This window comes from Triturus cristatus, chromosome 6 (genome assembly GCF_964204655.1).
Source record: "Triturus cristatus chromosome 6, aTriCri1.1, whole genome shotgun sequence".
In the NCBI taxonomy this organism is placed as follows: domain Eukaryota; kingdom Metazoa; phylum Chordata; class Amphibia; order Caudata; family Salamandridae; genus Triturus; species Triturus cristatus.
The window spans coordinates 260,605,187-260,633,105 of record NC_140589.1 but is presented as its reverse complement, the minus strand read 5'-3'; the positions used below and the strand labels follow the sequence as shown (position 1 = coordinate 260,633,105).

The 27,919-nt window shown below is 42.5% G+C and overlaps 1 protein-coding gene across 1 annotated transcript in view; it reads right to left on the bottom strand.

The window, feature by feature from the left end:
• HS1BP3 (HCLS1 binding protein 3) overlaps positions 1-27,919 on the bottom strand; it is a 375,233-nt gene that overhangs the window by 66,060 nt on the left and 281,254 nt on the right. The window contains exon 5 of the mRNA XM_085610620.1: positions 17,605-17,765. Coding sequence (XP_085466746.1) covers positions 17,605-17,765 — 161 coding nt within the window. The remainder of the gene's footprint in view (positions 1-17,604; positions 17,766-27,919) is intronic.

The following is a 27,919-nucleotide window of genomic DNA, read 5'->3' as shown; positions in this document are numbered from 1 at the left end:
GAAAACTAGGTTCCCAGATGAAGTGTGTTTCAAGTGCTCCGCGTAATGGTCCATAATGCAAAAGGCTTGAAACAGACGTCTGTACCACAATTTGGCACCAAGACGACGAAATTCTTGCCCCACCTAACCCACAGACCAGGCACTCCTATGGCAGGGGACTATCAGATGGAGGAGTACATGGGATCAGCCCTGCCTGAATGGGACAAGATTGGATAAATGCATGGGTCCGGTTTTATAGAAGGCATAACAGACCGTACAAAGTGACTTGAAGTGAACTCTGCTTCGGTTGAGCAAGAGAGGGGAACAACGGGTTGCCCAGAAGTGACCGTACTTTCACAAAGCATAATCCATTATAACTGGAGTATTTTGGAGTCTTCACAGTTAATTAACTTGAGATCCAACTTTTTTTTGTTGCAGTTTGTATATAGCGGAATCTTGGCCCAAGGGCATTACAGCGCTTTGCATGAGCACCATCAAATTACACAAGGCAAGATGTATTTATTTATTTAATTTTATGCTATGGTGGGCTGCTTGGATTTTCTGGCTGCCTTTAGTGGCACAAAGTAAATGTTTCCTTAAACATCAGTCACAATATACAATTGTCCTTTCCTTGTTGTTCCACTGCATAGCTGGAGAGATGTGTATATAAAGAAGATATTATCCTTTTATCTGTGAATAAACTTAAGATCCAATGTGACTTGCATTTTCTGCACCTCTTTAATCCACTAGGCACTTGAAGTTTCTACTTACAAACATTCTCCATGTAGAACTTCTAGAGATTGTAGTGTTTTAACGTTGCTGTTTTGTTGATTAAGTTTTATTGTTCCGGAGATAGGAAACCTCTCCAAGCACTTGGAGATGTAGCTTTCCATGTGAAATCATGGGAGAGATAAACTTGATAGAGAATTTGTGTTAATGGTGGTACTCCCGATATTTAGCGTCCTTCATGAGAACCTTAAACACACCGGGCTGACAATGGCTTTCTAACTGAGTCAGCTTCTACGTGTGGGCAAATGAACTATGTGTCCACCACCTGCTTTATTAAACTGAAAATGCTGAACAAATGGTCTGTCAGAATTCAGCATTTATTTCAGGTTCATGTTCCCGCCCAAAATGTGAAATAACATGTTTTTTTATAGACCTGGCATCCGTGGCGTGGCTTCCCCCTAACGTGAGCACTTTACCACTGCTAACCAGTGCTAAAATGTTTGGGTCTTTCCCTGAAACATGGTAACATTGGCTTATACCCAACTAGCATATTTAATTTACTTGTGCGTCCCTTGTAAAGTGGCACTACAGGTGCCCAGGGCCTGTAAAATAAATGCTACTAGTGTGCCTGCTGCACTGGTTGTGCCACCCACTTAAGTAGCACTGTAAACATGTTTGAGGCCTGCCAATGCAGAGCCTGTTTGAGCAGTTTAACCTGCCATTAGAATCTGGCAAAGTAAACCTTTTTCCAGGCCCAATCCTTCCTTTTTCATACATATAAGTCACGCCTAAGGTAAGCCCTGGACAGCCCCAAGGACAGGGTGCAGTGTATTTGAAAAGTTGAACATGAACGTTTAAGTTTTACATGTCCTGGTAGTGAAAAACTCTTTAAATTCGTCTTCACTACTGCAAGGCCTACCTCTCTCATAGGATACCATTGGAATGACCTTATTACATTTTATAAGTGTCATTTCTAAATGATTCATGTTTGCGGTCTCTGGAATCTTAATTCAAAATCTTAACTAACTGTGAAGTCGGATTTTAAATTACAGTTCGGAAAATGCCAATCTGTGTAACATGACTGGGTGTGGCTGATAGTTGGTCGTTGTGTATTCCTTATAAACAGCCACATATAAATGGAGCTTAGGTGTGACTGCATAGGCCATCACTGACAGGATGAGCGGGAGAAGAGAGGCACAGCCCCACTTACATTTGAATAGCCTGGGTCCTGCCTCCCCACAAAACGCTGCATACCCCCTGTAGTTAGCCTATCTCCAGGGACAAAAGGGCAGGGCTTCTGTGCACTTTAAAGGCATGCATCTAGAAGCTTCTCTCCACTTCAAAGGCACAAATGTGTATAGATAATGGACCTAAGACATCACCACTTCAGTACTCTTCTGGAACTACGGATACTCTGCCAGGAAGGATTGCTGTGCTGCTACAAGGACTGCTGCACTGCTGCTCTAAAGGAACTGCTGCCCTGCTGTGCTGAACTGCTGCCTGCTTCCCTCTTGCCTGGGGAAGAAGACCTGGACCTGCAACTTGATCTTGAACCCGGACTCCTGAGTGACTCCAAGGGCTAGTCTGCTGGCATACTGATCAGAGCCTCAGGGACATAAAAGGCTCCAAATCCAGCTCCTGGACCCAGATGCATCCTGACCCCTCAAATGGTGCCTCACAGGTCCTGGATCGTTGCTGTTGCTCAAGAGCTCTAAATATTAATCTTTTGGGCTGTTTGTGACAGCAAGCAGGCCTGTTTGCACCAAGACTGAGCCGCTTGTACAGGTATTCAGGGCAGGCCGCCGTCAGCGTGTCTTTTCGCACAGCAAGCATTGATCACTCATGGAGGACAGCCAACGCGAAGCACTAGCCCACCCGTCTGCGATGCCTGAACTGCTCTTTACACTACGCCGACTACTGCCCATAACACTCTCCTTGCTCCTCATGAACAGGACTCTTGGCATGAAACTTCAGAAGGTAAAACTTTAGCTGGACTAATATGGGACTGTGTCCGACCCGTGCTCCATCAGGGTCGGCCTGAACTTTTGACTTTGACCCGGTACAGCACGACTTGATAGCCATGGTTGGTGCTTTGTGCTTTTAGGCACTATTTTACAGCTTATTCTTTAAACATTCATAAAGCGGGTATTTTTGTCGTTTTGCTCTTGTTTTATTTATTAAATGAAGCTCTATTTTTCTAACCTGGCGTGGGATCTTTTTGTGTGGGGTTTTCACTGTTTTACTGTTTGAAGTGTTGCACAAATATGTTACACGTTGCCTCTAAGTTAAGCCTGACTGCTCTATGCCAAGCTACCAGGGGGCTGAGCACAGGTTAATTTGGGGTTTGCTTGTGCCTTACCCTGACTAGGACTGTTGTTGCTGTTTGACCAGGACTCACACCCCAGTCATCCAACAACCCAATTTATAACAGATTTAAAAATGCACATTTAGTCAACACAATCGGTGGTTAAGAGATGTTGTACTACTCCTTCACTTATGAAGTATTTACTGCATCATGTGTGCAGGTTGAGCAAAGGTGTAAAATGACAACAAACAGGAAACATAAGCAGTAATCTGATAACAAATATTTTCCTGTTCATTGCCAAATACCTATACATTTAATAGCTGCAGTCAGCAGGGTCTCTGCAGAAAATTTAGCAAAAGATTTCTCCAAATTAAGTTTGTCTTCAGTGAGAGGCTATTATAGTACAGGGTATGGATGCTAGTCTGCAGATGCTACTGTGATTAGGCCCTCATTAACAATTCAGAAATTCAAATATTTTACCAACTCCATGTAAGCAACCTATGATTGATATGAGAAAAAAGGCTAATGGCCCGGCAATATAAAGAGGCATGTTCAGGAGGCAGAGCCTTTTTGGTGGTGGCAACTTCTCTTTGGAATGCAGTGCTGCTTGAAATCTTTGCAAAAAAACCTCTATGGCCTGTTCCTCATTGTCTAATTTGTCTAATCGATTGGGGCTCCTAAATGTTAACTTGACATTAATGTCTGAAGTCAAACGCCAAGATGTAAATCTCCCAGCCGTGGGAGACAGAAACCCCTTGTTGCTAACTGGATTAGGTCACAGGACTATAACTCCAGATGGAGTCCCTCAGTGGTTCTTCAGTGGTAGCATTCTATCACCATATTCACTGTAGAATGCCCTGCTGCCACAATGTTAGGGGAGAAGTTACTTACAAGTAAAGCAAGCCACCCCATCTGCCTGGTTCCAGCTTCCATTCCTGCCATCTTTTCAGTTACTCAAGAGCAGGGTGCAGAAGTAGTAGGAAGCCATCCTGTGATCTGATCTGGACCAGGCAGTGCATAGGCAGAGGGGAAGACATGCTCAGTGATGGGCTTCCATCTTGGATTGGGTTGTGGGTTACCCATTCATGTATAAGACAGACATTTACTTATCTGGCTATAATTACATGCACATGTATTCAAGGACATTTAAGGAATATCCCTGTAAAAGTCCAGTGTAATCCCTTCCTCATTGCTTCTCAACTGTTCGTTTATGCAGAACTTCTCTACAGTCAATTGGATTTCTGTTCTGAGCAATTACACTAGTTGATCTTCTATTCTTTTCTGACTCGGAGCCTTATTTTTGTCAAATCTCTTAGTATTGGATTTATCCTTCTCCTGGAAATTGTGTATTTTGAGTTGACCACTTCGTAATTTCTTTTTTCCTGGTGTTGTACCTTGTTACTCCTTAGTTGGGTTCATGTCCTATTTTAGTGTGAAGTTATGCATCTCAGGCCTGCCCTTTCCTAATGCAAGGCCTGCATTCCATTCCCATCCTGCATTGTTACAAAGCTTTGCATTCCCATCCTGTCCTGGAAGGAGACTTTGAAATCCATTCACATTGTGTCTTGGTGCAAGCATTTAGATATCCTTCCTGGTGTGAGACTGGCATTCAATGTTGTGTTGGAATATTCCCTGCCAACATATCCTGAGTTACGCATCTAATGGTGGTTTTTTCTCTGTCATGGTCTGCGATGTTAAGAATCTTCTAGGCTGCAGCAACATGTACTAATTAGTCCACCATGTGGGTGCTGGCTGAGCAGGGTCTAGGGGCTCAGTGGACTAATGCGCCCACTGCAGGGCTCGGTGTTCAACCTCATGGTCACAGGTTCAAATCCTGGTGGATCCACTCAGCCTTTCATCCATCTGTGGTCGGTAGGGACACCTATGGGTGAACATGTGCTTTACAAATACACATGTTATCTTATGGTAGAAGACTCTCAGTACGATCTGATCTAACTATCTGGACCCCGGTGCTTTTGCTCCTCAATGATTCACATTGCTGCACATCTTACATACTCACCACTGGATTCTATTTTTTATCCATCATCTGATCAGCCTTCATATTCTGGTCTCCTATCAGATTTAACATAGAGAGTAGTAGCTTGGCGGTTGGGGGTGCTAGTTTTGGTCTCGGCTATCTACTTGTAAGGCATCTATCTCCATGTGTGCGAACACAAGACAGTATTATATATAGCTGAAACTTAAGTTACTTTAAATTATTTAATGTAACATAGTACGGGGGCTTATCATAGCATAACAAATGAATGCACTCTTTTAGCTGTCCGTGTGAAGTGAAAAAAAGGCTCTTGCTCTAAAGGGGAGTTTTTCTGAAATTATTTGTACTGCAGACTACCTCAGATTGCAATATATGCTCTTCTCGCCAACCCAAGACTTTCCAAGACAGGATTCACCATCACATGATACTTATTATAACTCTGCACACAGTTGTTCTGTAAATCAATGTCTTATCTTCACAATCAATCACGCAGAGCCACTTGATGAGGAATCCACCTTCCTTGTGAACCATCAAATGTTGTGCTTCTTCTATTCCCTTGTTTGTGGGCTGTACCGAGATCAGAGGCAGATATACCGGCCTCATCTTTCACGAGCTTCTCTTAAATTCCTGTTTACCTCATGCGCACTGTAGAAATTAGAAGGATACTGGCTCAGTGGCCGCTCCTTCTCCTATATCGCTGTAAAATCCATACACACTCAAACAGTAAAGTGCATAAATACACCATCAGAAGAATGGCAAAATTTCATCCAAAAAGTCACTGCGAAATTATCAAAAGGATCGTCAAAGAAGCTTTCCCTCGCAAAGGGGAACCCAAATAAAACATCACTTTCTCCGGGAAAGAAACTCCAAAAACGAATAATAAATCAGACACTGAGAAAGATACGGAAAGATCCAGATAACAAAGAACTGCAGATAACCTTGAGGGAAGCCAACAAATTACTAAAACAGAAGAAATGGGAGAAACAGAAAAATAAAAACGATCAACTATGGGCAAAATTATTCCACGAAGCGAATCAAAAAAACAGCTCTAAATTCTGGCGAATGATTAAGGAAATAAAAAATCCAGACCATCGTGCATAGACTCAAACATCACAGAGGAAGCATGGACAAACTACCTAGCTAGGCATTTTAACAGTGAGGACACAACCAAAGAGGAAGCGCCAAAAAGCTTGAGTACGGACGATATGACGGAAGGATCAGGCAATCATCATACGACTGCTGGTGCCCAAAGAGAAAAAAACAACAAACTTAGTACCCTCCTCTCAAGAACGAACGATTCAAAGATTGACCTAGACATCTTTACAGATTCGGACGCACACGAACCGACCATTGGGTCAGTTGACATCAAAAGATAAATAGCGAAAGGAAGACCAACAGGAGCTCCTGGACCCAACGGTATACCACCAATGTTGTACAAAAACGATGTAGAGTTCTGGAGCGTCGCACTAACACCTTTATTCAATTACGCAAAAACAACTCAGATACTACCCGAGTCATGGCATGGATCAATAATTAGTCCAATCTACAAACACTCAAACAAAAAAGACCCAAAAAACTATCGTCTGATTGCCTTAATTGATGTAGAAGCAAAATATTTGGCAGGGAACATACTAGAGCAATTAACCTCATGGGCCACAGAAAACTCAGTAATCCCGAATACCCAAACCGGATTCTGTCGGGGTCAAGGAACAATCACAAACATCATGGCCCTGACTCTACTGATGGAATCAGCAAGAGAAAATAACAAATCTTTATATCTCTCTTTCATCGACTATACTGCTGCGTTCGATCATGTAGATCGCAACATGCTATGGCAAAAACTGGTCAAATGGGGTATACCTGCTCACCTCTTAAATGTACTGATAGCACTACATTCTAACACCTGGATTAAAATCAAACTAGGTGCAGGCACACACCTCTCAAAACCTATAAAAACAACAAAGAGCCTCAAACAAGGCTGTGTCCTAGCTCCAACGCTATTCAATCTCTTCCTAGCTGATCTACCTGGCGAACTAGACAAAAGTTCCTGCCACGCACCAAAGCTAGGGAAGACCACACTATCCAACCTGCTGTACGCAGATGACCTGGTGCTTATCGGACAGACGCCCATAGGTCTCCAGCACTTGCTAAACACTACCTACTCCTTTTCGAATAAAAACGCTCTGCAAATAAATTTCGACAAATCTAAAATAATGGCAGTAAACTACAAAAAGAAAAGGGAAAACAACTGGCACATAAATGGAGCACGATTGGAAAATGTAACAACTTACAAATATTTGGGTGTAATACTGGACTCGAAAATCACCTTCAAACCTCAGCTGGATTCCCTGCGAGGCAAGGGAATGGCAACCTCCCTTGCCTTAAAATCCTTAAAGACAAAACTCCCAGATCTGACCTTCTACCCGCTCCTTCAAGTACTTTGTGCAAAATTGCTACCAACACTCCCCTATGGGAGGGAACCCCTTCAAGGGAAAGATGGCACCCTCCTGGACATAGTTATATCTAACTCCTATAGGCTCATCTTTAACCTGCCAAAACACGTTTCCTCCGCACAAATACGACTAGAATTTGGCATCACGAAACAAACTCTAGAAAGACGGTGTGCATACGTCGTTGCTTGGCACAAGATACGCAATGCCGATAAAGATTCTCTAAACTTCAACATCTGGGAAGAGACTCTTCGGCACCAAAAATCACCAGCGAGGAAGTACTTAATTGATTCTCTTGAAGTGCTGGGTCTATCCGACTTGTGGGGCAGCCCAACAGACCACGTGACGTTTAAAAAAACAGTCAAAAAAGTAGTAAGACTTATCTCCACAGTCGAAGATAAGGAGGCCCTGACCAAAAAAGCACACGGCTGGATAATCCTTAATGATTATAGAACAATGCAACCACAGGCATACCTTAATGTTGGCATGAACCTAAGAAAGAAAGAAAAATTTCTAAAACTGCGCCTGGGCGTAATCCCTGTATTTCCTCACTTACCGCCCTGGATAAGGAAAAATCTTCAACCACAATGCCGCCTGTGTAAAGCCGGAAAGGAAGATATTGTCCACGCGGTGTGCATTTGCCCCAAATTGAAAGATCTGAGATGCAAATTCCTGCGAGATTCCTTTAAAATTCACGGTATCCGGACATGCAGACAGGCAGTCAAACTTTGTTTCAACCACAGCAAAACAAAATTAAACTGTCAGGTCGTAAGATTTTTTGAACTTGCTGGGGTCAGATACATGAGAGCCTGAGGACTGTTGATTTTAATAATGGTAAACTACAATCTGAATCACAATGGCAAATTCACGGGACAGAGAGAACTTTTAAACATTTTTTTTGGTAAACTGTCTTTTCTACTTTTTAATTTCCCTTTATAATGTTTTTATTCGATTTGTAAAGATTTTAATTAATCATGCACAAATAAAATACTTACTTACTTACATTCATGTATAAGACAGACATTTACTTATCTGGATATAATTACATGCACATGTATTCAAGGACATTTTAGGAACATCCCTGTAAAAGACCAGTGTAATCCCTTCCTCATTGCTTCTCAACTGTTCGTTTATGCAGAACTTCTCTACAGTCAATTGGATTTCTGTTCTGAGCAATTACACTAGTTGATCTTCTATTCTTTTCTGACTCGGAGCCTTATTTTTGTCAAATCTCTTAGTATTGGATTTATCCTTCTCCTGGAAATTGTGTATTTTGAGTTGACCACTTCGTAATTTCTGTTTTCCTGGTGTTGTACCTTGTTACTCCTTAGTTGGGTTCATGTCCTATTTTAGTGTGAAGTTATGCATCTCAGGCCTGCCCTTTCCTAATGCAAGGCCTGCATTCCATTCCCATCCTGCATTGTTACAAAGCTTTGCATTCCCATCCTGTCCTGGAAGGAGACTTTGAAATCCATTCACATTGTGTCTTGGTGCAAGCATTTAGATATCCTTCCTGGTGTGAGACTGGCATTCAATGTTGTGTTGGAATATTCTCTGCCAACATATCCTGAGTTACGCATCTAATGGTGGTTTTTTCTCTGTTATGGTCTGCGATGTTAAGAATCTTCTAGGCTGCAGCAACATGTACTAATTAGTCCACCATGTGGGTGATGGCTGAGCCGGGTCTGGTGGCTCAGTGGACTAATGCGCCCACTGCAGGGCTCGGTGTTCGACCTCATGGTCACAGGTTAAAATCCTGGTGGATCCACTCAGCCTTTCATCCATCTGTGGTCGGTAGGGACACCTATGGGTGAACATGTGCTTTACAAATACACATGTTATCTTATGGTAGAACACTCTCAGTACGATCTGATCTAACTATCTGGACCCCGGTGCTTTTGCTCCTCAATGATTCACATTGCTGCACATCTTACATACTCACCACTGGATTCTATTTTTTATCCATCATCTGATCAGCCTTCATATTCTGGTCTCCTATCAGATTTAACATAGAGAGTAGTAGCTTGGCGGTTGGGGGTGCTAGTTTTGGTCTCGGCTATCTCCTTGTAAGGCATCTATCTCCATGTGTGCGAACACAAGACAGTATTATATATAGCTGAAACTTAAGTTACTTTAAATTATTTAATGTAACATAGTACGGGGGCTTATCATAGCATAACAAATGGATGCACTCTTTTAGCTGTCCGTGTGAAGTGAAAAAAAGGCTCTTGCTCTAAAGGGGAGTTTTTCTGAAATTATTTGTACAGCGGATTGCAATATGTGCTCTTCCCATCAACACAAGACTTTCAAGATATGATTCACCATCACATGATACTTATTATAACTCTGCACACAGTCGTTCTGTAAATCAATGTCTTATCTCCACAATCAATCACGCAGAGCCACTTTATGAGGAATCACCTTCCTTGTGAACCATCAAATGTTGTGCCTTTTCTATTCCCTTGTTTGTGGGCTGTACCGAGATCAGAGGTAGATATACCGGCCTCATCTTTCATGAGCTTCTCTTAAAATTAATTCCTGTTTACCTCATGTGCACTGTAGAAATTAGAAGGATACTGGCTCAGTGGCCGCTCCTTCTCCTATATCGCTGCCGAGACCAGTACAGACCCGCCCCTCCAGCTCCGTACAGCCCCCTCACTGGCAGGCTTCAGAAAGAGACTCAAGACCCCGCTCTTCGACAGACACACAGCGCCCAGATACCCCCAGGGATGACAGGGTTGCGCTTTAAAAATGCTGTTTCATTGATTGATCACTGATCGGTAAAGGACACATACACAGGAGACAAGCTTTTGTCCTAATGGAAGACAAATGCTTCTCATTTAGTTTTACTTTGAAACCAAACTCATTACATACCTTACAGTTAAATGATCTAACCTTTGTCCAAAGAAATATTTGCATTATTCATGTTCATCTTTTCTTTTCATGCACATAAACACAAATACGTTTTTCTCATCACTTTGTGTTTGTGCAAACCCCTCATAAACAGTTAATGTGAAATACTCATAGAAAAAGTTAACACAATTCACATAGTGAACAAAGTGTGTCGTAGTCTTAATAGCACATTTTTAAGGACACATTTTCTAATCTACAGTCCTTCTCTATACAGTAAACTCGAGACTGTGCTTTGACTGCAGACTTCTCGAGTACACACAGGCGGTGACTGTACATTCCAGGTGGGGATTAAGGTGGAACCAGGGCGGGAGCCGTATAGTCGAGTAATGTACAACTTCATTTTAATTTTTTTGTCTAATCGATTGCAGTTGTTTCTACACAATGCGGAGGAATGAATGACATCTTACCTATGGTTGTGGCCTACAATTTCTTTCTCTAAACTGTAAAAGATTATTTTGCTGCTTCCAGTGAAATAGGTACTTTTATTGGAAAACTAAGCATATTGTCCACTTCATTAACTAATGAAAGGCTGTATATCATGGATTCTGTTAGAAAGAATTGATGTCTAGAGCTATGCTTTACTTTGTGATAATTTGTACTGATTAAGGTACCAACGCTGCAGCTTCTTTGTATGGGAAAGTGAAAGTTACTAGGAATCCGTGTATCATTCTGCTGGCTTCTTCAAGCAGTACATTGTACACCAGAGTGTGCATATTTCAGTAATGGCGCTGAATTCACTTCACTTTCCTTTTCAGCATGTCAGGTTTCTGGCTTGCTCAGATCTAGGAATAAAGCAGCTTGCGCCTGCGTATCACTGTTCTGATTCTTTGACAGGTGTGCACACCTGTATTGTTTTACATATCAGAGAGATAAAGGTAGTACTGTAGGCTCATGGGAAATGTAGTTTTCTTCATGTGTACTGCAAACTGTTGTAGCTAGTTTGGGTCCGATATAATGCTACAAACATACGAGTTTCATTGTATATAAAATATAATTTCTCTGCCGTTGCCATGTTTACCCCAATTTGTGTCCTCCATTGAGGCATTTTGGCTTTGCCCTATCGTATTGCATGGGCGGGACATAGACCACTTATCTTCTATGTTTATTTTGTAAGGGCTCTGACATGGTGGTACCCGAAGCAAGAAGAGACGTGTGGTCTCTGCCCTATTTCTTTGACCCATGCTCTGATTCCTCCTGTCACGTGTTGAGGTGGAATCATATGGTGGAAAGAGATGGTCTGATGATGATGCTCAGACAGGTTAGGGTACCAATGTAGTCCTCCTCTCCCAGGAAAGTGCAGTAGACAACTCCTCTCTTCACTGGCTTAGTGGTTTTAGGATCTTGTGGTTGGATGCTCACATGACTTAACATAGACACATTGGCCACACGAGTGCCAGCTTCCCACATGTCACACAGGTCGCTGTCCAGCTCAAGCCTTCTGAGATCCCCACTATGACACCCACTGCCGACTGTACCCAGATAGCACAGCGCTGCAGCAAACAGCAGCTGACACTGAACATCTTGTGATCCTCACCCCACTGGACTAATGAAGCAGAACTTTGAGGAAGCCTAGCTCAATACTGTGGCTGTGGAGTATTAAGACTGATAATTGTAACTAAAGTGCATAAACACTTCGACAGGATATTGTGAAATGTCTAAGCATGCCTAAAACAGCAGCAGGTTTCTCAACAGAGATCTCAGCAAAGGAAAAAGTTAATATTTGGATTTTTATCAGGTGTGTGGCCGTATGCTAGTGGAACTCGGCACCACATCCCCTTATGGTGGCAATGAAGAACAAGCCGGAGTATTTTAACCAGTTTACAATTACAACAATGCACAAATCATCAAACCCCCTGAGTAATCCACAGTGCGAGTTACAGGTGCTCTGCTCCCAGCCACCTGCCAGTGTACTCAAACTGGTATTCCTCGATTAGGGTTTTATCATCTAAGATACATTATTTAATACAATAATGGCACTCCAGTAACGACCCTAAGTTAAAGCTCTTGCAGGTGTACTTCAGATTTAGGATTTTATTTAGAGTTGGCAGGCGGGATATTTTGTCACAAATATGAAGAAGCTACTTGTTCACCATATTACCAAGTGCATTACAGCCCATGGCACTTGTAATATGGTGGACGGTTTATCTGTGAGGTTTGTGAAGGACTATCCCATCCACCAAACTCTATCTATGGATCGTAGTCGGTATTGTGCCAGTGAGACGTTAATTTAACTGCTCTGATTCTACCTAAACCAAGAGTCTTTTAAAGAGGAATGCTTGATTCCTGGCCACACCTCGGATTTTGTTATGGGAGAAGTGAATCTTGCTGACCTATATAAGGAATTACACGCGGTTGTAACATACATTTCAGATCTGGCTGTGCCAGGAACTCTGCTGGATAGATATCACAGGCTTGCCAGAGTCCAGACATTATTTTCTTTTCCCTGTCCATCACCCAGGCAGTCTCCATTTTCACTGGTTTAGTAACAGCATCTTAATACCTTAAAAAGTATATGTGCAAGAAATGCAGACTTTTGTGTTGAAAATAACACTGCTGTAGAGTGTGCTATTCATATAATAGTCATTTGCTTCAGTGTTCGGGTCGATATTTCAGTAGTATATGTTTTTGAGTATATGATTTTGCAATGTATGTTGCAATAAACCATTATTTAACTTGGCACCCCTTTTGAAAGTCTAATGCAGAATCTGGTACGGTCCAGCTTGGGCTACTGATGTCTCAACGAAGCCCTGGCACACTCCTGAGCCCACCTTGAACTCATGTGCTGTGTATGCCCAGCGGTGAGCATGACTCAAGGTAAACTGCTTTCCTAGAATGCTACAATGATACAGCCTGGGATGCCTGTTTACACTCCGTCACATAACAATCTCCTTGTTACTGCACCAAAGGCAGTCACGAGAGCCAAAAGGCTGAAGGCATAATGTGTTTGTATATATGGACCTCCTTTGAGTCATTAAAAAAGATGGTCATTGGTTGGTCACTCATGTTTTCTGCAGCTGTACCAAAAACTCAAAGTTTGACATCACACCTTTTTAAAATGGTTTTATTCTGGGAATCAGAGATCTTTACTGAGGTCACCAAAGTAACCTCATTAAAGATTTTATTTGTCAACCATGGTACCAGGCAGTCTGCCTTCGTTAATTCTGCAGAGTGATTTTTACCTTACATAGCGAAAGGCAAAAGAACTGGGGTGAGGGGGGTAAGGGATAGGGGGGGGGGAGCAGTCTTCTCTACATGAAGGGGGCCCCCCACAGCATGTCTGTGCAGAGCGTCTCTCTAAAACAGCTGCAGTGTACAGCATACTCTGAGCAGACTTTGCGCAGACCCAGGACTGAAAAGAAACAGAATAACTTGTTTGTTTCTCTTCAGTCTGAGTGCCAGGGACCTTACAGGAGTGGGTGGGGCCCCTGAGAGCGTCCTCCACAAAGTGCTGCTCCTCTTAGAGGGGAGAGGCAGCACAAAAATGACTGGAGAAGACCCTTTCCCAGACGAAAATGCAGCTCTCTCTCTTCATATTTTAAGATTCTGCAAAGGCCTGCACATGATTCTTAACTAGAACTTTATATGAAATAATCTGTATTCATTTTAACACTGTCTTTCTTTGTTTACTTAAGTTATCAGTCAGGGGCCATTAGGGCAGCTGAAAACACGATTTTAACGTGTTTTCTTCTTACATTAACTGTTAAAGGTATGTATTGATAAGGGAAAAATACCAGCCACAACATTAAATGTATTTATTTTTTATTAATTTAGCAGTATTTCTAAAGTACCAACAATCATCCCCAGGGGGTTATCACTGCACTATGGCTGCCACATCTTGTATATCTGATTCACTGGGCGAAGAGATCAAAGGGGTAAGAACAGTTATTCAGTAAAGAGCCAAGTTTTGAGCTGCTTTTTGAAGCTGAGGTAGTTATGTCTGCAGTGGAGGTCCAGGGGTCGCAGATTCCAATAGGCTGCAGCAAGATGGGTAAAGGATTGGCCTGCGGCTCTAACCTTTTTGATCCCTAGCGATTTGGCAAAGGCTAAGTTAATGGATCTTAAACTTCTAGAGGGTGTGTAATACTACATTTTGGCACGAAGAATCACAGGGCCAAAGTTATGTACAGCCCTGTGCGTGTGGCAAAGAAGTTTGAATTGTGACCTTTTTCGGATGGGTAGTCAGTGAAGGGTCTTTAGGTAGACTGAGGAAGAACTGTACTTGTCTTTATTGTATATAAGCTTTCTAGCCATATTTTGAATCACCTGCAAGCGGGTGAAAAGGTAGTCGGCCATCCTCATGTATAGGGTACTACCGGTGTCCAATCTACTGACTACAAGGGCTTCAACTATGGTCCCGGACCAGTTTATTGGGATCCAATAGAAGAGTTTCTTAAGAAGTTTGAGCAAGCCATAGCATTTGCCGCATCTGGCAATGACTTGCACCTGCTGGGTCAAGGACTCATCAATAGGACACCAAGATTTTTTACAGCTTTTTTGCTTAGGTGCAGGTCCCAGAGTCACCGGCCGCTATGATGAGTCCCAAAGGAGATGGGCACCTCCGATAAAATCAAATGTTTGATTTTTCCATGTTTAGTTTTAGACATTGTGGTCTCATCCAGCTGGCGACTTCAGCAAGGCCTCTAAAAAGTTTCTGTCGAGTAGCTTCATGTTTCTCCCCTATAGAGATAACCAATTGAGTGTCATCAGTATATAAGCATATCTGAAATCCCCACTTGTGGACCAGCTTGGCCAGGGGTGCGACGTACACATTCAAAAGAGTTGGGATCAAAGAAGAGCCTTGCTGTACCCCGCATCTGAAGCTGTGTGGATAAGAGCTGACTTTATTCAGCTGGACAGACTGGATCTTTTTATTCAGGAATGACCCAAACCAGCGTAGGGCAGAAGAATGAAGCCCTGCCTTGTGGAGTTTATTTATCAATTGACAATGTGAGACAGGGTCAAATGCCGCGGAAAGATCAAGTAGAATCAGGGCAACAGCTTTCCCCGATCTACTTCTAATCTTATGCTGACCAGAACAGCCAGAAGAGTAGATTATGTACTGTTCGTGGCTCTGAATCCTATCTGAGAGGGGTCCAAAAGATTATTGTTCTCTAGGAAGGCTGTCAGCTGACTGTTGACAAGTCTTTCCAGTACCTTGGAAATACATAAATGGAAATAGTGCAGTTGTTTGATAAAACTGAGGTAGTTATTGCTAGCCACTATAAGTCATTTCCCAATGTTTCTAATAGAGGATCTGGAAAGCACCCCAGAGTTCTTGTTTCCTTCTGGTATGCTTTGAATAAGTTGTCAGGCAAAAATTCAAAGCAAAAAGCAATACATACAGTTTAAAAATAATTGACAAACCTATATGAATACAAGCACCACATTGAAAAAGTAAATTGACCAGCTTTACCTAAATATTTCCAAGCGCTTTGTGTATTTTCTTTAAACCAACGTAGTCTACAAAGCAGATTGCCTTTGTGTTACATAAAAGATTCAGTGAATTTAATATTAAATAACAATTTTAAGTTACAGAATCGTAAAGCAGAGATCGCAACCTCTCTTTTGTCAGATGTATCTTTTTTTGCAACTTGGTTCTTGGTATTTTGATTTTCCCATTATAGACAGGACTAAAGTACCAGAATGCAATGCATCAACTACTCACACCTGAAATGGAAAAAATACGAGGTCACTGTGTAGGGTCTAATGGATTATTTCTTGTACACATATACAGCATGAACGCCTTTTCCTTCGTTATTTCTACAAAGTTTGTTTGTGTTTTACTGGAATAACAGGAATATTCAGCAAAATTGCAATGTTAGTTTCCAAACTAAAACCCATCTCTCATGTATAACTAGGGAGTCAATGATACCAAAGCATTGTCTATGGGCCTGCGAGGATGGGGACTACGCACATGATACTATTGGGCAGATGATGATAATGCCAGGCGGCTGTAAGGGAATTATTGCTGAAAGGAGAGTCTGAAACGATTTACTGAATTGAAAAATGGGTTTAGTGCATATTAAAAAGCCATTTTGTGGTTGCAAACCCTATGACTTTGTGTACCGCAGGGACTGGAAATCTCAATTTATTTTGTTTTTAGGGTCTATGTTAGGTAAAGGATTAATTTGTATTCAATGGTATGCTGCAGTTAAAGATGCCATTTGTTTTAAATTGGACTTTTTAAAATCGTTTTCCAGTAAAATATTTACTTTTCTGTTTTGTGTACCTGAAAACAAAATACAAATATAATAAATAGAAGGTAGGTCTGCTGGTTGTACTGTGGGCAATCCCATATCTAGACTGCAATGCATCTCACAAATATAATTATATACTGTATTTACTGGAGTGGAGAGACGTGGTGGAGGCCCCATCAGCATACCTTGCAAGGGGCCCCCCTCAAGTTTTGTTATGCTACAGCACAAACATATAGAAGAGTATCAACATCTAACACAATATTTGGAGGCCCCCCAACTCCAAGTGCTTACCTATGTAAAGTAATGAGAAATGAGAAAGCCAGAAGTCGGAGAGGGCCAAGCACACTCACGTTTTCTAGCAATTCTAGACTCAAGCTTCCATATGCCATGATCCGCCATCATTCTCCAGGTCACTTACACTGGTTGGTTCTCGGAGGGCATACCACACACTAAATCTATGCTACTTTTTCTAACGTTGTAGCATTATTTGATAGAGATAATTATTTCCTCCCTCCACCCCAAATATTTAAAATAGTTTTGATCACTCTCTGCCATATTGTCTATTACATGGCATAGTAGGCAGAATAGCATCAGACTGGCCATTCCGCTACGCTGGCATTTTCCCAGCGCACCGCAGGCTAGGTGGATGCTCTCAAACAATCACGATAGGCTCCATAGCTTATTCTAGTTGCAGCCTCCTGCAATGTGGGGCAGATTTGAACTGCTTTGCTAGGGCTCCATTTTGGTTTCCAGGCTGGCTCTGAGGATGATGCATAAAAAGAATGGCCTTGTGCGCAGAGCTTTTGGTCAGAGAGGGGAGCGCAGGTGCAGCATACAACCACCCCCGTCCTTGGATACCAGCAACATTCCTTGCTTTCCTTTCACCTTTTTGCTTGTGTCTTTTGTCTTTCAACTAAATTAATTTATTTTGTGTGCCATTTATAATGCAAATGAAAAGCTATAGTGAACATCAGCAGAACTACCAAACTTAGCACTAACAAATGAACAAATATACGTATTTAAAAAGGTTGTTACCAGTCTTGGTAAAAGATGTCTTCCTGTTGCTTATCGGTACGTCTTTCGCAATACCAAACAAATCTTCATCAGGGTCCACTTCTTCATCAAATAGGGCAGGTTTTGGTTTGGGCTTCGGCTGCTCTACCTTGACTGCAACAGTTTTTTTAGGCTTTTTGGCTCTAAAAAAATAGAAGATGTTTTGTTGTATTAATTCATAGTCCTACTATGCATCTTAACATGCATGTTCTTATGTATGAGGGCATACATTGAGGAAAAAATAAAAAATCATAAAAGTTTCAGCAAAAAAATCATGGACGGAGTTGGTCGGTAACCACGACTCAATCCCGTTTGGCTTCATGTGAGCTTACTTTGTGCCATAGCTAAAACAGTGGAATACTGAGAATGAAATATTGGCTTACGAAAGTATTGTGACCTAAATAAGATCTACGTTGATGTGGAATTATCAATGGTAAATCGATACTTACCGCCAAAATATTTTGGCCACAAAAGGTCTGTCTTAATATTCTGACAAAGCAAAAACCAAAGGAAATGATGGACGGAGTGTTGAACATTGCAAGCACTCACCCCCAGTCAACTGATCTGGGTTTAATCCATCACCGTTCTTTAGCCCACTCTGCCACCCCAGTTCAGACATGGCCATATGCAAATCAGTCTGACCCTGTGCCTCATGGGAACAGTCCAGCCCGAACTGCCAAGCCATGTCTTCCCTGGACCGGAAACAAGCTTCCTAGGACCGGTTTCTGGCATTTCAGCCGTCTTCAGCCAGGCTTGCTTGAATCCAGTGGCAAAGTGAGCAAGGGACCCACGTCTGAGCATACCCTGCCAACTTATGGCGAACAAAGCAAAAACCAAAGGAAATGATGGACGGAGTGTTGAACATTGCAAGCACTCACCCCCCGTTCGACTGATCTGGGTTTAATCCATCACCGTTCTTTAGCCCACTCTGCCACCCCAGTTCAGAAATTGGCCATATGCAAATCAGTCTGACCCTGTGCCTCATGGGAACAGTCCAGCCCGAACTGCCAAGCCATGTCTTCCCTGGACCGGAAACAAGCTTCCTAGGACCGGTTTCTGGCATTTCAGCCGTCTTCAGCCAGGCTTGCTTGAATCCAGTGGCAAAGTGAGCAAGGGACTCACGTCTGAGCATACCCTGCCAACTTATGGCGAACAAAGCAAAAACCAAAGGAAATGATGGACGGAGTGTTGAACATTGCAAGCACTCACCCCCAGTCAACTGATCTGGGTTTAATCCATCACCGTTCTTTAGCCCACTCTGCCACCCTGGCTGAAGACGGCTGAAATGCCAGAAACCGGTCCTAGGAAGCTTGATTCCGGTCCAGGGAAGACATGGATTGGCAGTTCGGGCTGGACTGTTCCCATGAGGCACAGGGTCAGACTGATTTGCATATGGCCATGTCTGAACTGGGGTGGCAGAGTGGGCTAAAGAACGGTAATGGATTAAACCCAGATCAGTTGACTGGGGGTGAGTGCTTGCAATGTTCAACACTCCGTCCATCATTTCCTTTGGTTTTTGCTTAATATTCTGACATACAACCGTGCCATGGCCTAGTATGAATATGATTGCACATACTTCCCTCACTTGCCCCTGTATACTGAAGCTTCTTGCTCTCCCTCCGGCAACTATGATACAGGGTGTGAGAGTGGAATGTCAACTTACAGCATGGAATATCCGGGGAATGCAAGCCTCATCGAATTTTTGGCAGAGAATGAGTAGAGAAGGGCCCCGCAAAATATCAAACCTCTGTAAAAAAGAACTAGAGGAAAGTGAATTGAATTGGGCGGCCGAAGCTAGACATAAGTTAGATGTGTTAAATTTTCCTTAGAACCTGATCAATGAAAATCAGGGCCGCAGATATCCAAGCAGGCGTTACAGGCTATTATTAACACTAAAGCGTGAGAAGAAGATCTAGGCTATTTGGAAAGCAAATCATCCACCCAGTTCTTGATAAATGGGTGGGCTACCGATCAAATATTCCCCTATATAGAGACCATGCCCAACCCGAAGCTTAGAAATGCACTATTGAAATTCAGAGTTGGCCTGAACCCATGTAACGCTGATTGGAAGATAACATCTGCAATGACGAACGAAAAGGATCTGTGTACATGTGGACTACAAGTAAAATGTAGTGGCCTATATATCCTGATGGATTGTCTGTGGTTTTTAGAAGAACAGAAATAATTTTAAAACCTATGTTTATGGTTTATAAAACTGAAAGCAGGGAACAGGCAATTAGTCTATTGATGAACATGAGATTTTTAAATGTGACATGTGCAATAGGAAGATTTTTAATCGCAGTACAGGAGTCGCTGAATAAATTGGTAATATAATTTGAAATGGGTAAGGGGTAGGAAAAGGATTTTAACCAAGACTTGAGAATACCCCCTTTTGAACCCTGGAAGCCTGCATGTATGTAGAAAGGCATATATATATGTGACCCTTTTCTTATTGGGTGATGAATTAAGAACTATCCTCCAGAGTGGCTCAACTCCTATGGTATTTTTTATTAGAATTTTTTTGAGTGTTATACAGTTTTATGGGCTCGTTGTTTGTATACCTGATTTTTAATTGTATGTTGTACTGTGGTATTTGTTATGGCTAGATTTGCCAAATAAAAATATATATGAACGAGGAGTAGCTTCATCCCAGAAATTATGAGTAAATGTGTATTTTCTTGTGTTTTTTTCTTGTGCCGCGGCCAGTTTTCACCATTTCGTCAGATTTAACAATCCTTGACCACTACATTTGGAGTCCGGAGAAATCCCAGGCACACAAGTAGCGGGCAATTTAAGGAGTGAGGAATCTAAGTAGTCCAGGAATGGGAAGAGCTGGTCAGACCATAGGAACAGTAACAGAGGAGATCCTCTGGTCAGATTAAACATAAAATCACCCTAGCAGTATGTGCGGTCGTCTGAGAACCAGGGAAGCGAGAAGCCCAGGGAGATAGAAGGAAATAAGGAAACACAGAATAGGAGGCCTAAGTACTAAGAACGGAGTGAAAGCTAATTAGATGAGGACCAGGTGGACATGGAGGAATATACTTAGAATGGGAAAATTAGATGAAGAACTCAGGCAGGCCACACAAGGTACCTCTTTAAAACAGTGCAACCAGAAGTAAAAGTTAGGGAGTAAGTAAAAGAAGGCTAAGCACAACAGAACATGCTGTATAGTGCTTTGCATGGTCAAGAAAAAAGGCAGATTTGGGCGCCCATTATGAGTCGACCGAACAATTGGCCTGCTATTCCCTAACCCCTAATGCTTTTACCCAAATTACCAATAGCATGGGCATTGGTAATTCCAGGGAAGCAAAGGGTAAACTTTGAGATCTCAAGTTGGTCATCTGAATCCTGTGGTCATGCCGTATTTTGCCCCGATAATTCACCCAGATTCCCAGCCTATGGTATATGTAGTGGGATTTGTAATCCAGATGTGGCTGGTAACTCCTGTTACTGGCACCATGAGACATGTAATGATGGCCTCAGAGGGTTACGCTTTTAGTCAGAGGACAGCAATATGTATGAGCTGCTTACCTGCCACCTGCCTTTGGCCTTTCTGCCCTTCTATTGATGCTGACGCTGCTTATTTATGTATTTTATTAGTTGAATTTGTAAGGGACAACAGCTACCCAAAAAGGGTTTCCCGGCACCGAAGTGGACTGGCTGGAATATTAGCAGCTTGGGGAGAATTATTGGTTAAACAACCAGGTCTTCATGGATTTTCGGAAGCGGGTGTAGGCTGTTTCTTTCCGGATAGCTGGGGGGAATGAATTCCAAAGAGAGGGGCCAAAGATTTGTAAAAGATCTGCCTCCCATCCTGGATAGTTTAAATCTGGGTACAATGAAGTTCTCATGGGTTGATGAGCGGAGGTGACAGGCAGGCACATAGGGGTTAACCAAAGATTGCAGGTACTGTGGTGCCATGCCAGTTTTAATTTTTAACATGTAGCTCAGGGCTTTGAACTTAATCCTGTTCTCCACCCTGAGCCAGTGTAGGTCCCGTAAGTGGCTGGAGATGGAAGAGGCTCTGTGGACCCTGCAGAGTAGTCTTGCCGCAGAGTTTTGTACCATTTGTAACCTACGCGTCACAGCCTTGTCAGACCCAAAATAAAGAACAATTCCGTAGTCCAGCCGTTAGGTGATAAGAGCTTGGACTACTGATCTCTGGGTAGACTCTGGCAGCATCCAGATGATCTTTCTGTTATGTTATGTTATGTTATGTTAATGAGTTTTGTAACGCGCACAGCTACTCCTAGGAGTGTCCCGGCGCGAGCCTGTAAGGATCCAAAGAGAGGAAAGTTAAAACAAGAAAGTTTTGAGCTGCTTTTTAAACTGACTGATCTCTTTAATGGCCCGAAGAGAGACGGGAAGTAAGTTCCAGGCCATAGCGGCCTTCAACGTAAAGGATCTGCCCCCCATTCTCTGGAGGCGCACCCGAGGAATTCTTGCAAGCAACTGAGATGACGATCTCAGAAGTCTAGTGGGCACATAGAAGGCAAAGCGTTTCCTGAGATATGGCGGTCCACCAGCATATAAAGCCACTTTAGAACGGTGAAACATGTGGCCGCAACCTTGACTGCCTGGTTGTGCATAGTGAGTGAGTCTTCAATGGTTACGCCAAAATTACGGACGTATCTAGACGGCCAGGGAAGTGCACCCATCTCACTGGGCCAGTATAGTGGGCCCCATGAATCTTTGTTTTTGGCAACTATCAGGACCTCCGTTTTTTTGCCGTTTAGTTTTAGATAGTTGGTGTGCATCCATGAAGCTATTTTCCCTAATCCAACCTGAAGGGGGGATGAGACATAGGTATTTGCATTAGAGAGAGAGAAGATAATCTGGGAGTTGTCAGCGTAGGAAAAGAGAGTTAACCCAGCCTCTTCTGCAATGTCAGCTAAGGGTCTGACATATAGGTTAAAAAGCAAGGGTCTAAGGATGGAACCCTGGGGCACCCCATAAGGTAAGCAGTGTTTGTCAGAGCTGGCAATTGCGAAAAAGATTTGGAAGGTACAGTTATCCAGGAAGGAAGTTAGCCATTTTAAAGCTGTACCACAGTTGCCGAGTGACTCCAGCGTGTTTACAAGTATTGAATGAGATACTGTGCCGAACGCCGCGCTTGTGTCTAATAGTATAAGCGCGACAGTATCACCAGCGTCCAAATGATGCTGCAGCTCTTCCGTGACCCCTAATAGTGTCGTTTCTGTAGAAAAACCCGTTCGGAAACCAGATTGAGATGGATATAAAATTGTATTGGTTTCTACGAATTTGGAAAGCTGGGAGTGGATATGTTTCTCCAGGATTTTCGAGAAGGCCGGTAGTAAGGAGATAGGCCTATAGTTGGAAAGTGTGTCGGGGTCGGCATTGGGCTTTTTAAGAAGGTAACCATGGCGTGCTTCCAGACTGACAGGACTGAGGATTCAAGTAGGGAGGCATTTAGAAGATCCATAATGACACGCAGAAGAGGTGTCTCAAGCTGTTTGAGCACCGAGATCGGCATAGGGTCATTAGGTGAGCCGGAATTCACACTGTCTAAGAGAACTTTAAAAGAGTCTTCATTGAGAAGGGGCCAAGAGTCCAGAACATTTGGTGGAGTATCATGCGCTCTGACTTTGTCAGGGGGTGTATTGTTAGTCCTGTGTGGAGAAGGTGTGAGCTGGGGGGAGAGTTTAGGCTGTGAATGAGAGGGGCTGCCGCAGTAATTGACCGCAATGTCTAAGTAAATTTTTTCTACTTTCTGAACAAAGAAGAGAGAGAGATCCTCACATGGACTGTTATTGAGGGGGGGGGGGGGGGTCTCGCTAAGGTCTCTGAGCCGGCCAGCTGCTTGACTATGCCACAAAGTGTTTTTGAGCAGTGCAAAGCATCAGAGATGGTTGTAGAGACGAACGTAGCGCGGGCTGAGTTATAAAGATTATGGTACAGTTTTTTGGCCTTTTTGTATATATTTTTAGATTCGGGAGCGTAGTCTCTTCTCCATTTTCGTTCTAGCACTTTACATTTGGCTTTCTCTTTTTTAAGAGTGTCGGAGTGTCGGTATACCATGGTGCAGGCGGATGATGATTGCCGATCTTTTTATTAGGGGAAGACAGGTATCTATAGCATTCAAAAGCCATTTGTGTATGGTATCAGAGAGCGCATTCACCCTTAAGTCAGTGATGGGTATATTGGAGCATAAGAGGTGGTTTAAGGCAGTCAGGTCAAGGTCTTTCCAGTCCCTTTTAAGTACCCGTATGGAGGGAAAGGAGGTCTCAAGATTGATCGGTGGGTTTAAACTGAACTTAGTTAAAAAAAATGGTCAGACCAGCATAATGGTAGTGCAGGAGAGCAGCAGATGCAGGATGAAATGGAAAAATGGGGTTCCTGTAAGTGACCTGCCTTGTGTGTAGGGCCAGTGTTAATAAGATTAATGTTCATGGCAGCTACATCAGAGACAAGATTCATGCAGGGTGGATTAGTAAGGTCATCCAGGTGTATGTTTAGGTCTCCCAGAATTGAGAAATTGGATGAGCTCATGAGCAGAGAGGTTATAAGGCTAGGAAAAGAAGCCGCCCAGGAAGATGTGAGCCTGGGAGGACGGTAAACTAATATACCCGAAAAAGTAAAGTTAGGGGTTAGGGCCAATTTGAAAAGTGCTGCTTCGCAATTTGTGAAGGCTAGGGGTTCGTGTTTGCACTGAAAATCTTTTTTGAATATGATGGCTATACCCCCTCCAATTTTGGGACCTCGGTCTTTCCTAACTATAGCATAGTTCGATGGCAGAGCTGCGGCAACATCAGGGCCCACGCTCTCATGCAGCCAGCTTGATTACTTAAGTTTAAATTAACTGCTAATACAGATGGTAGGCTTTCTTTAGTGACAGACTGTTTATTTTATGCTATCCTGGCCACCGTCACATGCTGCTGGCATTAGAAATGCTATGCTTTGGTTTAATATTGTTTTTATGTTTCTGAAGTCTGACTTTGCTGCTGGAATTATGGGGTGCTTTGTTAGCTCTGGCCTTTGAAACCGCTTTAGCTGTCTTGTCAGAGTACTGTTCCCCCCAAATAAAAGATCATACCTAATAGACATACATAAAAAAGGGTTTTGGTCAGCAGGTTTCATCCAATGGCCTACTAAATTGTCACTCACATTTAGCTTGCAACCTCCACAGCATACAGCAAGGGGAAATGTGTCGGCCTACTTTCCCCCATTGCCTTCTGTCACTTTGAGTGAGTACAAAAAGGCTGTGCCTATTGTTCACATTCACCTACAATTAGTTCCCTACTCTTCAGTGGCAAGGCTAGCTTAAGAAGTCTTTAAAAAAATATATTTTTTAATAACTTTAAATACTGGTTATTTGTGTTGCCTGCCCTCCTTTTAAAGCTTATGTAATAACGTTTTAAGTGACATTGTAAAACTGTAGCTGCCTGTGATTTGAGTACTTGCTTATGTGGTGATTTATTCTTGCCTCCTTCACAAATAATAATAATAAAATGCATGACCTAACTGATAGGCTTGCTATCAAAACAAAACAACACTAACAAAACAGCTGCATTGGTGAATACGTTTTAAATGTACATTTTTTATTGCAAGAATAAGGTGACCATGTTTGGTTGACAGCATTTTTTCCTTTTTCCTTTTTATTTTTGTCGCATATAATTGCAAAAAAAAAAAAAGTTAAACCAGCTTACCAAGGCTGAAACTAGTGGCTCTGCCAATGCATGTTTTTAAATTGTTCTTCATGTGTCAAAGTTTTCAAGGCTCAATTCGGACATTGTTACAATTAGAGATGGGCTTGCTCTGTTTGCCATCATGGTTTTGGGCCATTCATTTAATGTTAGGGAGGAAAGGCTAATCTGTTTAATTTTATATTACAATTCTTGCATTGGGTGAGGGTGTTTAACCACTTTGGAGAGGCTGTTACCCAATCTCAAACTAGTCTGGTAAAGGCGGACTATGGGACACTATGCAGGTGGTTTGTGAGGGTTATTCCATGTGGAAGAATTTTGGAATTTCACACACTCTGTGGAAGGCAATCGATTAGCTACGACGTGGATACTGTGCCTGAACATACCAAAGTGAACTGGTTCACACACCCATAAAACAGCAGACACTATGTCAGTGAAGCAGGTCTGCCATTACCGAGCTTCCCCATACCTGTATTCTATGTTCTTTAAAGACTAGGCATGCCAGTTACTCTTATTAATGGTAATAACTTTAATAGGGATCTTCACAGTGACTCAATGTGGAAGTCCGAGCCAGGTAAGGGGAAGCACTGCTCAATGTAGTGCTGGGTGGTGGCTGACGCATTAGTCAGTATTACATTGGCAGAGTACTATGCCTTTTGAGTTTTACCCAACCCATGTGTATTGCTCCTCCTCTTCTGGTGATGCTAACCCAGTCCCTAACACACACTATGCAGAGCTTAGTGCTGTAGATCCTAACGACATATCACTAGTCGTTTTTGGGCTGTCCTGACAGGTGTTTTACAGTATCTACTGCCTGGGTCTGCAGCAGCGGCAGGTACACCTAGCAGCTGTAATTCCCTCTGGTAAACTGCTTCACCTGGGCACACATCTTCCCAGAGAGGATGAGAATTTTGCACATCATCACCACAGATTAGAGACAGCAAAAAACACATAGGCAGATAGGAGAAAATCCTTATACGAGCCAATCATAGCTGAAGAATGACAACAACATGAAATCTACCTTTTGGATAAACTCATCATCAGAGTCAACAGGGCCATCAGTAAAGGAATTACTGCTGCCTGGGCTGTAGTCCATGCTAATCTGTGGATTTCTAGTCTGTTTGCATGGTGAAGTAAGAGGGATTGCCCACCTCAAAAGCCATAAATACCATTAGCTCGCCCTTGGTCTTATGATTTGTGTGCATGGCGAAGTGGTTGCCAAAGAAGAGCAGTTAAAACTTAAGATCACAGAAAATACTAAAACACAATGTTTTCGTTGTCGTTTCCTGGCAGGAAGCCTGCTTATCACATTTTAAAAGTGAAGCGCCTTTGCTTTTAACAAGTGCAAAAAAGTCGCAGCGACCTATGATTTCCCTCGCCCTAAATGGCTGTGTATTGCTTTAATTCATTAATTTACAACTTGTAATCCAACTATACAACAAAAGTCACTGCAAATAATCCATATATATGAAACCCAGAGCATTAACAACTATATTCCAACATCCGTACAGTATTTATATCATGTTGCCCCAAGGGTGTAACCATTGTCTATAAATATCATAAAACAGAGAATCAAGAGCCATAAGAAATTCATGAGATATAACTATGATAAGGAAAGGATAGGAAAGGCGAATTAAAGGAAGAGAAAGAAAGGTAAAAGAGCACCCTATAAGTAGGGTCATATAAAACTCTTCTCCGATCCCGCACATCCCAACAGTCATGGCACCCAGGTTTCTGGGAGCTTCATCAACCCCATGCACCCATAAACCAGTCATCAGACAATAGGGCATGAAGGCAGAGTCAGTGCATTATGCCAAGATAAATATGCTCGGGTGAGAATCGCAAGACTGACTCTAGACTCCAGGAGCATCAATGGTGAAAGAAAGTGCCGAGAACGCTCCTGTTTGAGGGTGGGGAAGTGATATCCTCTTTTGTGGGTTTGCTTTTTTTTTTTAATTAATCTACAATTAGTAATCTAGATATACCACAAGTAATATGATATCCTCAGTGTTGGAGAAAGGAGCCCCAAATCTCTTCAAAAACCTGTAGCTTGTCATTTAACTTATAAATTGGTCTCTCAAAAAGTGCCACTTTGTTTATACTCTTCAGCCATGTCTGAAAGGAGGGGACACTAGGCGACCTTCAGAGACGAAGAATTGACATTTTGGCCACACCTAAGGCTGTGGAGAGCCACCTGTTAACATGTTGTGTTAAAGGAGGGACGTCGGAGGTATCATGTAACAGGGCCAGAAGGGCAGTCAAAGGGCTAGAACCCTGTATTTCCCCTTTCAGGAGATTCTAAATCTGTATCCAAAAACCTTGGATCTTGGTAAATTCCCAAATCACATGAACTATGTCACAGTCTCGATCACCCCATCTCCAGCAACAAGAGTCAACATTGAGATAAGAGGTGCATAATTTTGTTGGAGAGTAATGCCAATGATGAAGGACCTTGAAATAGCTATATTTCAGCGTGACTCTTGTAACCCTTTACTATAATCTGCCAGTAGTGTTTCCCACTCATCCTCAGGAATTGTGCATTAAGTCCTACTTCCCACCAGGTACGTAGCAATTCCGAAGTGACTTCTGAAAAGCAGTGATCAATCAAAATAGTGTATAGACCAGTTATG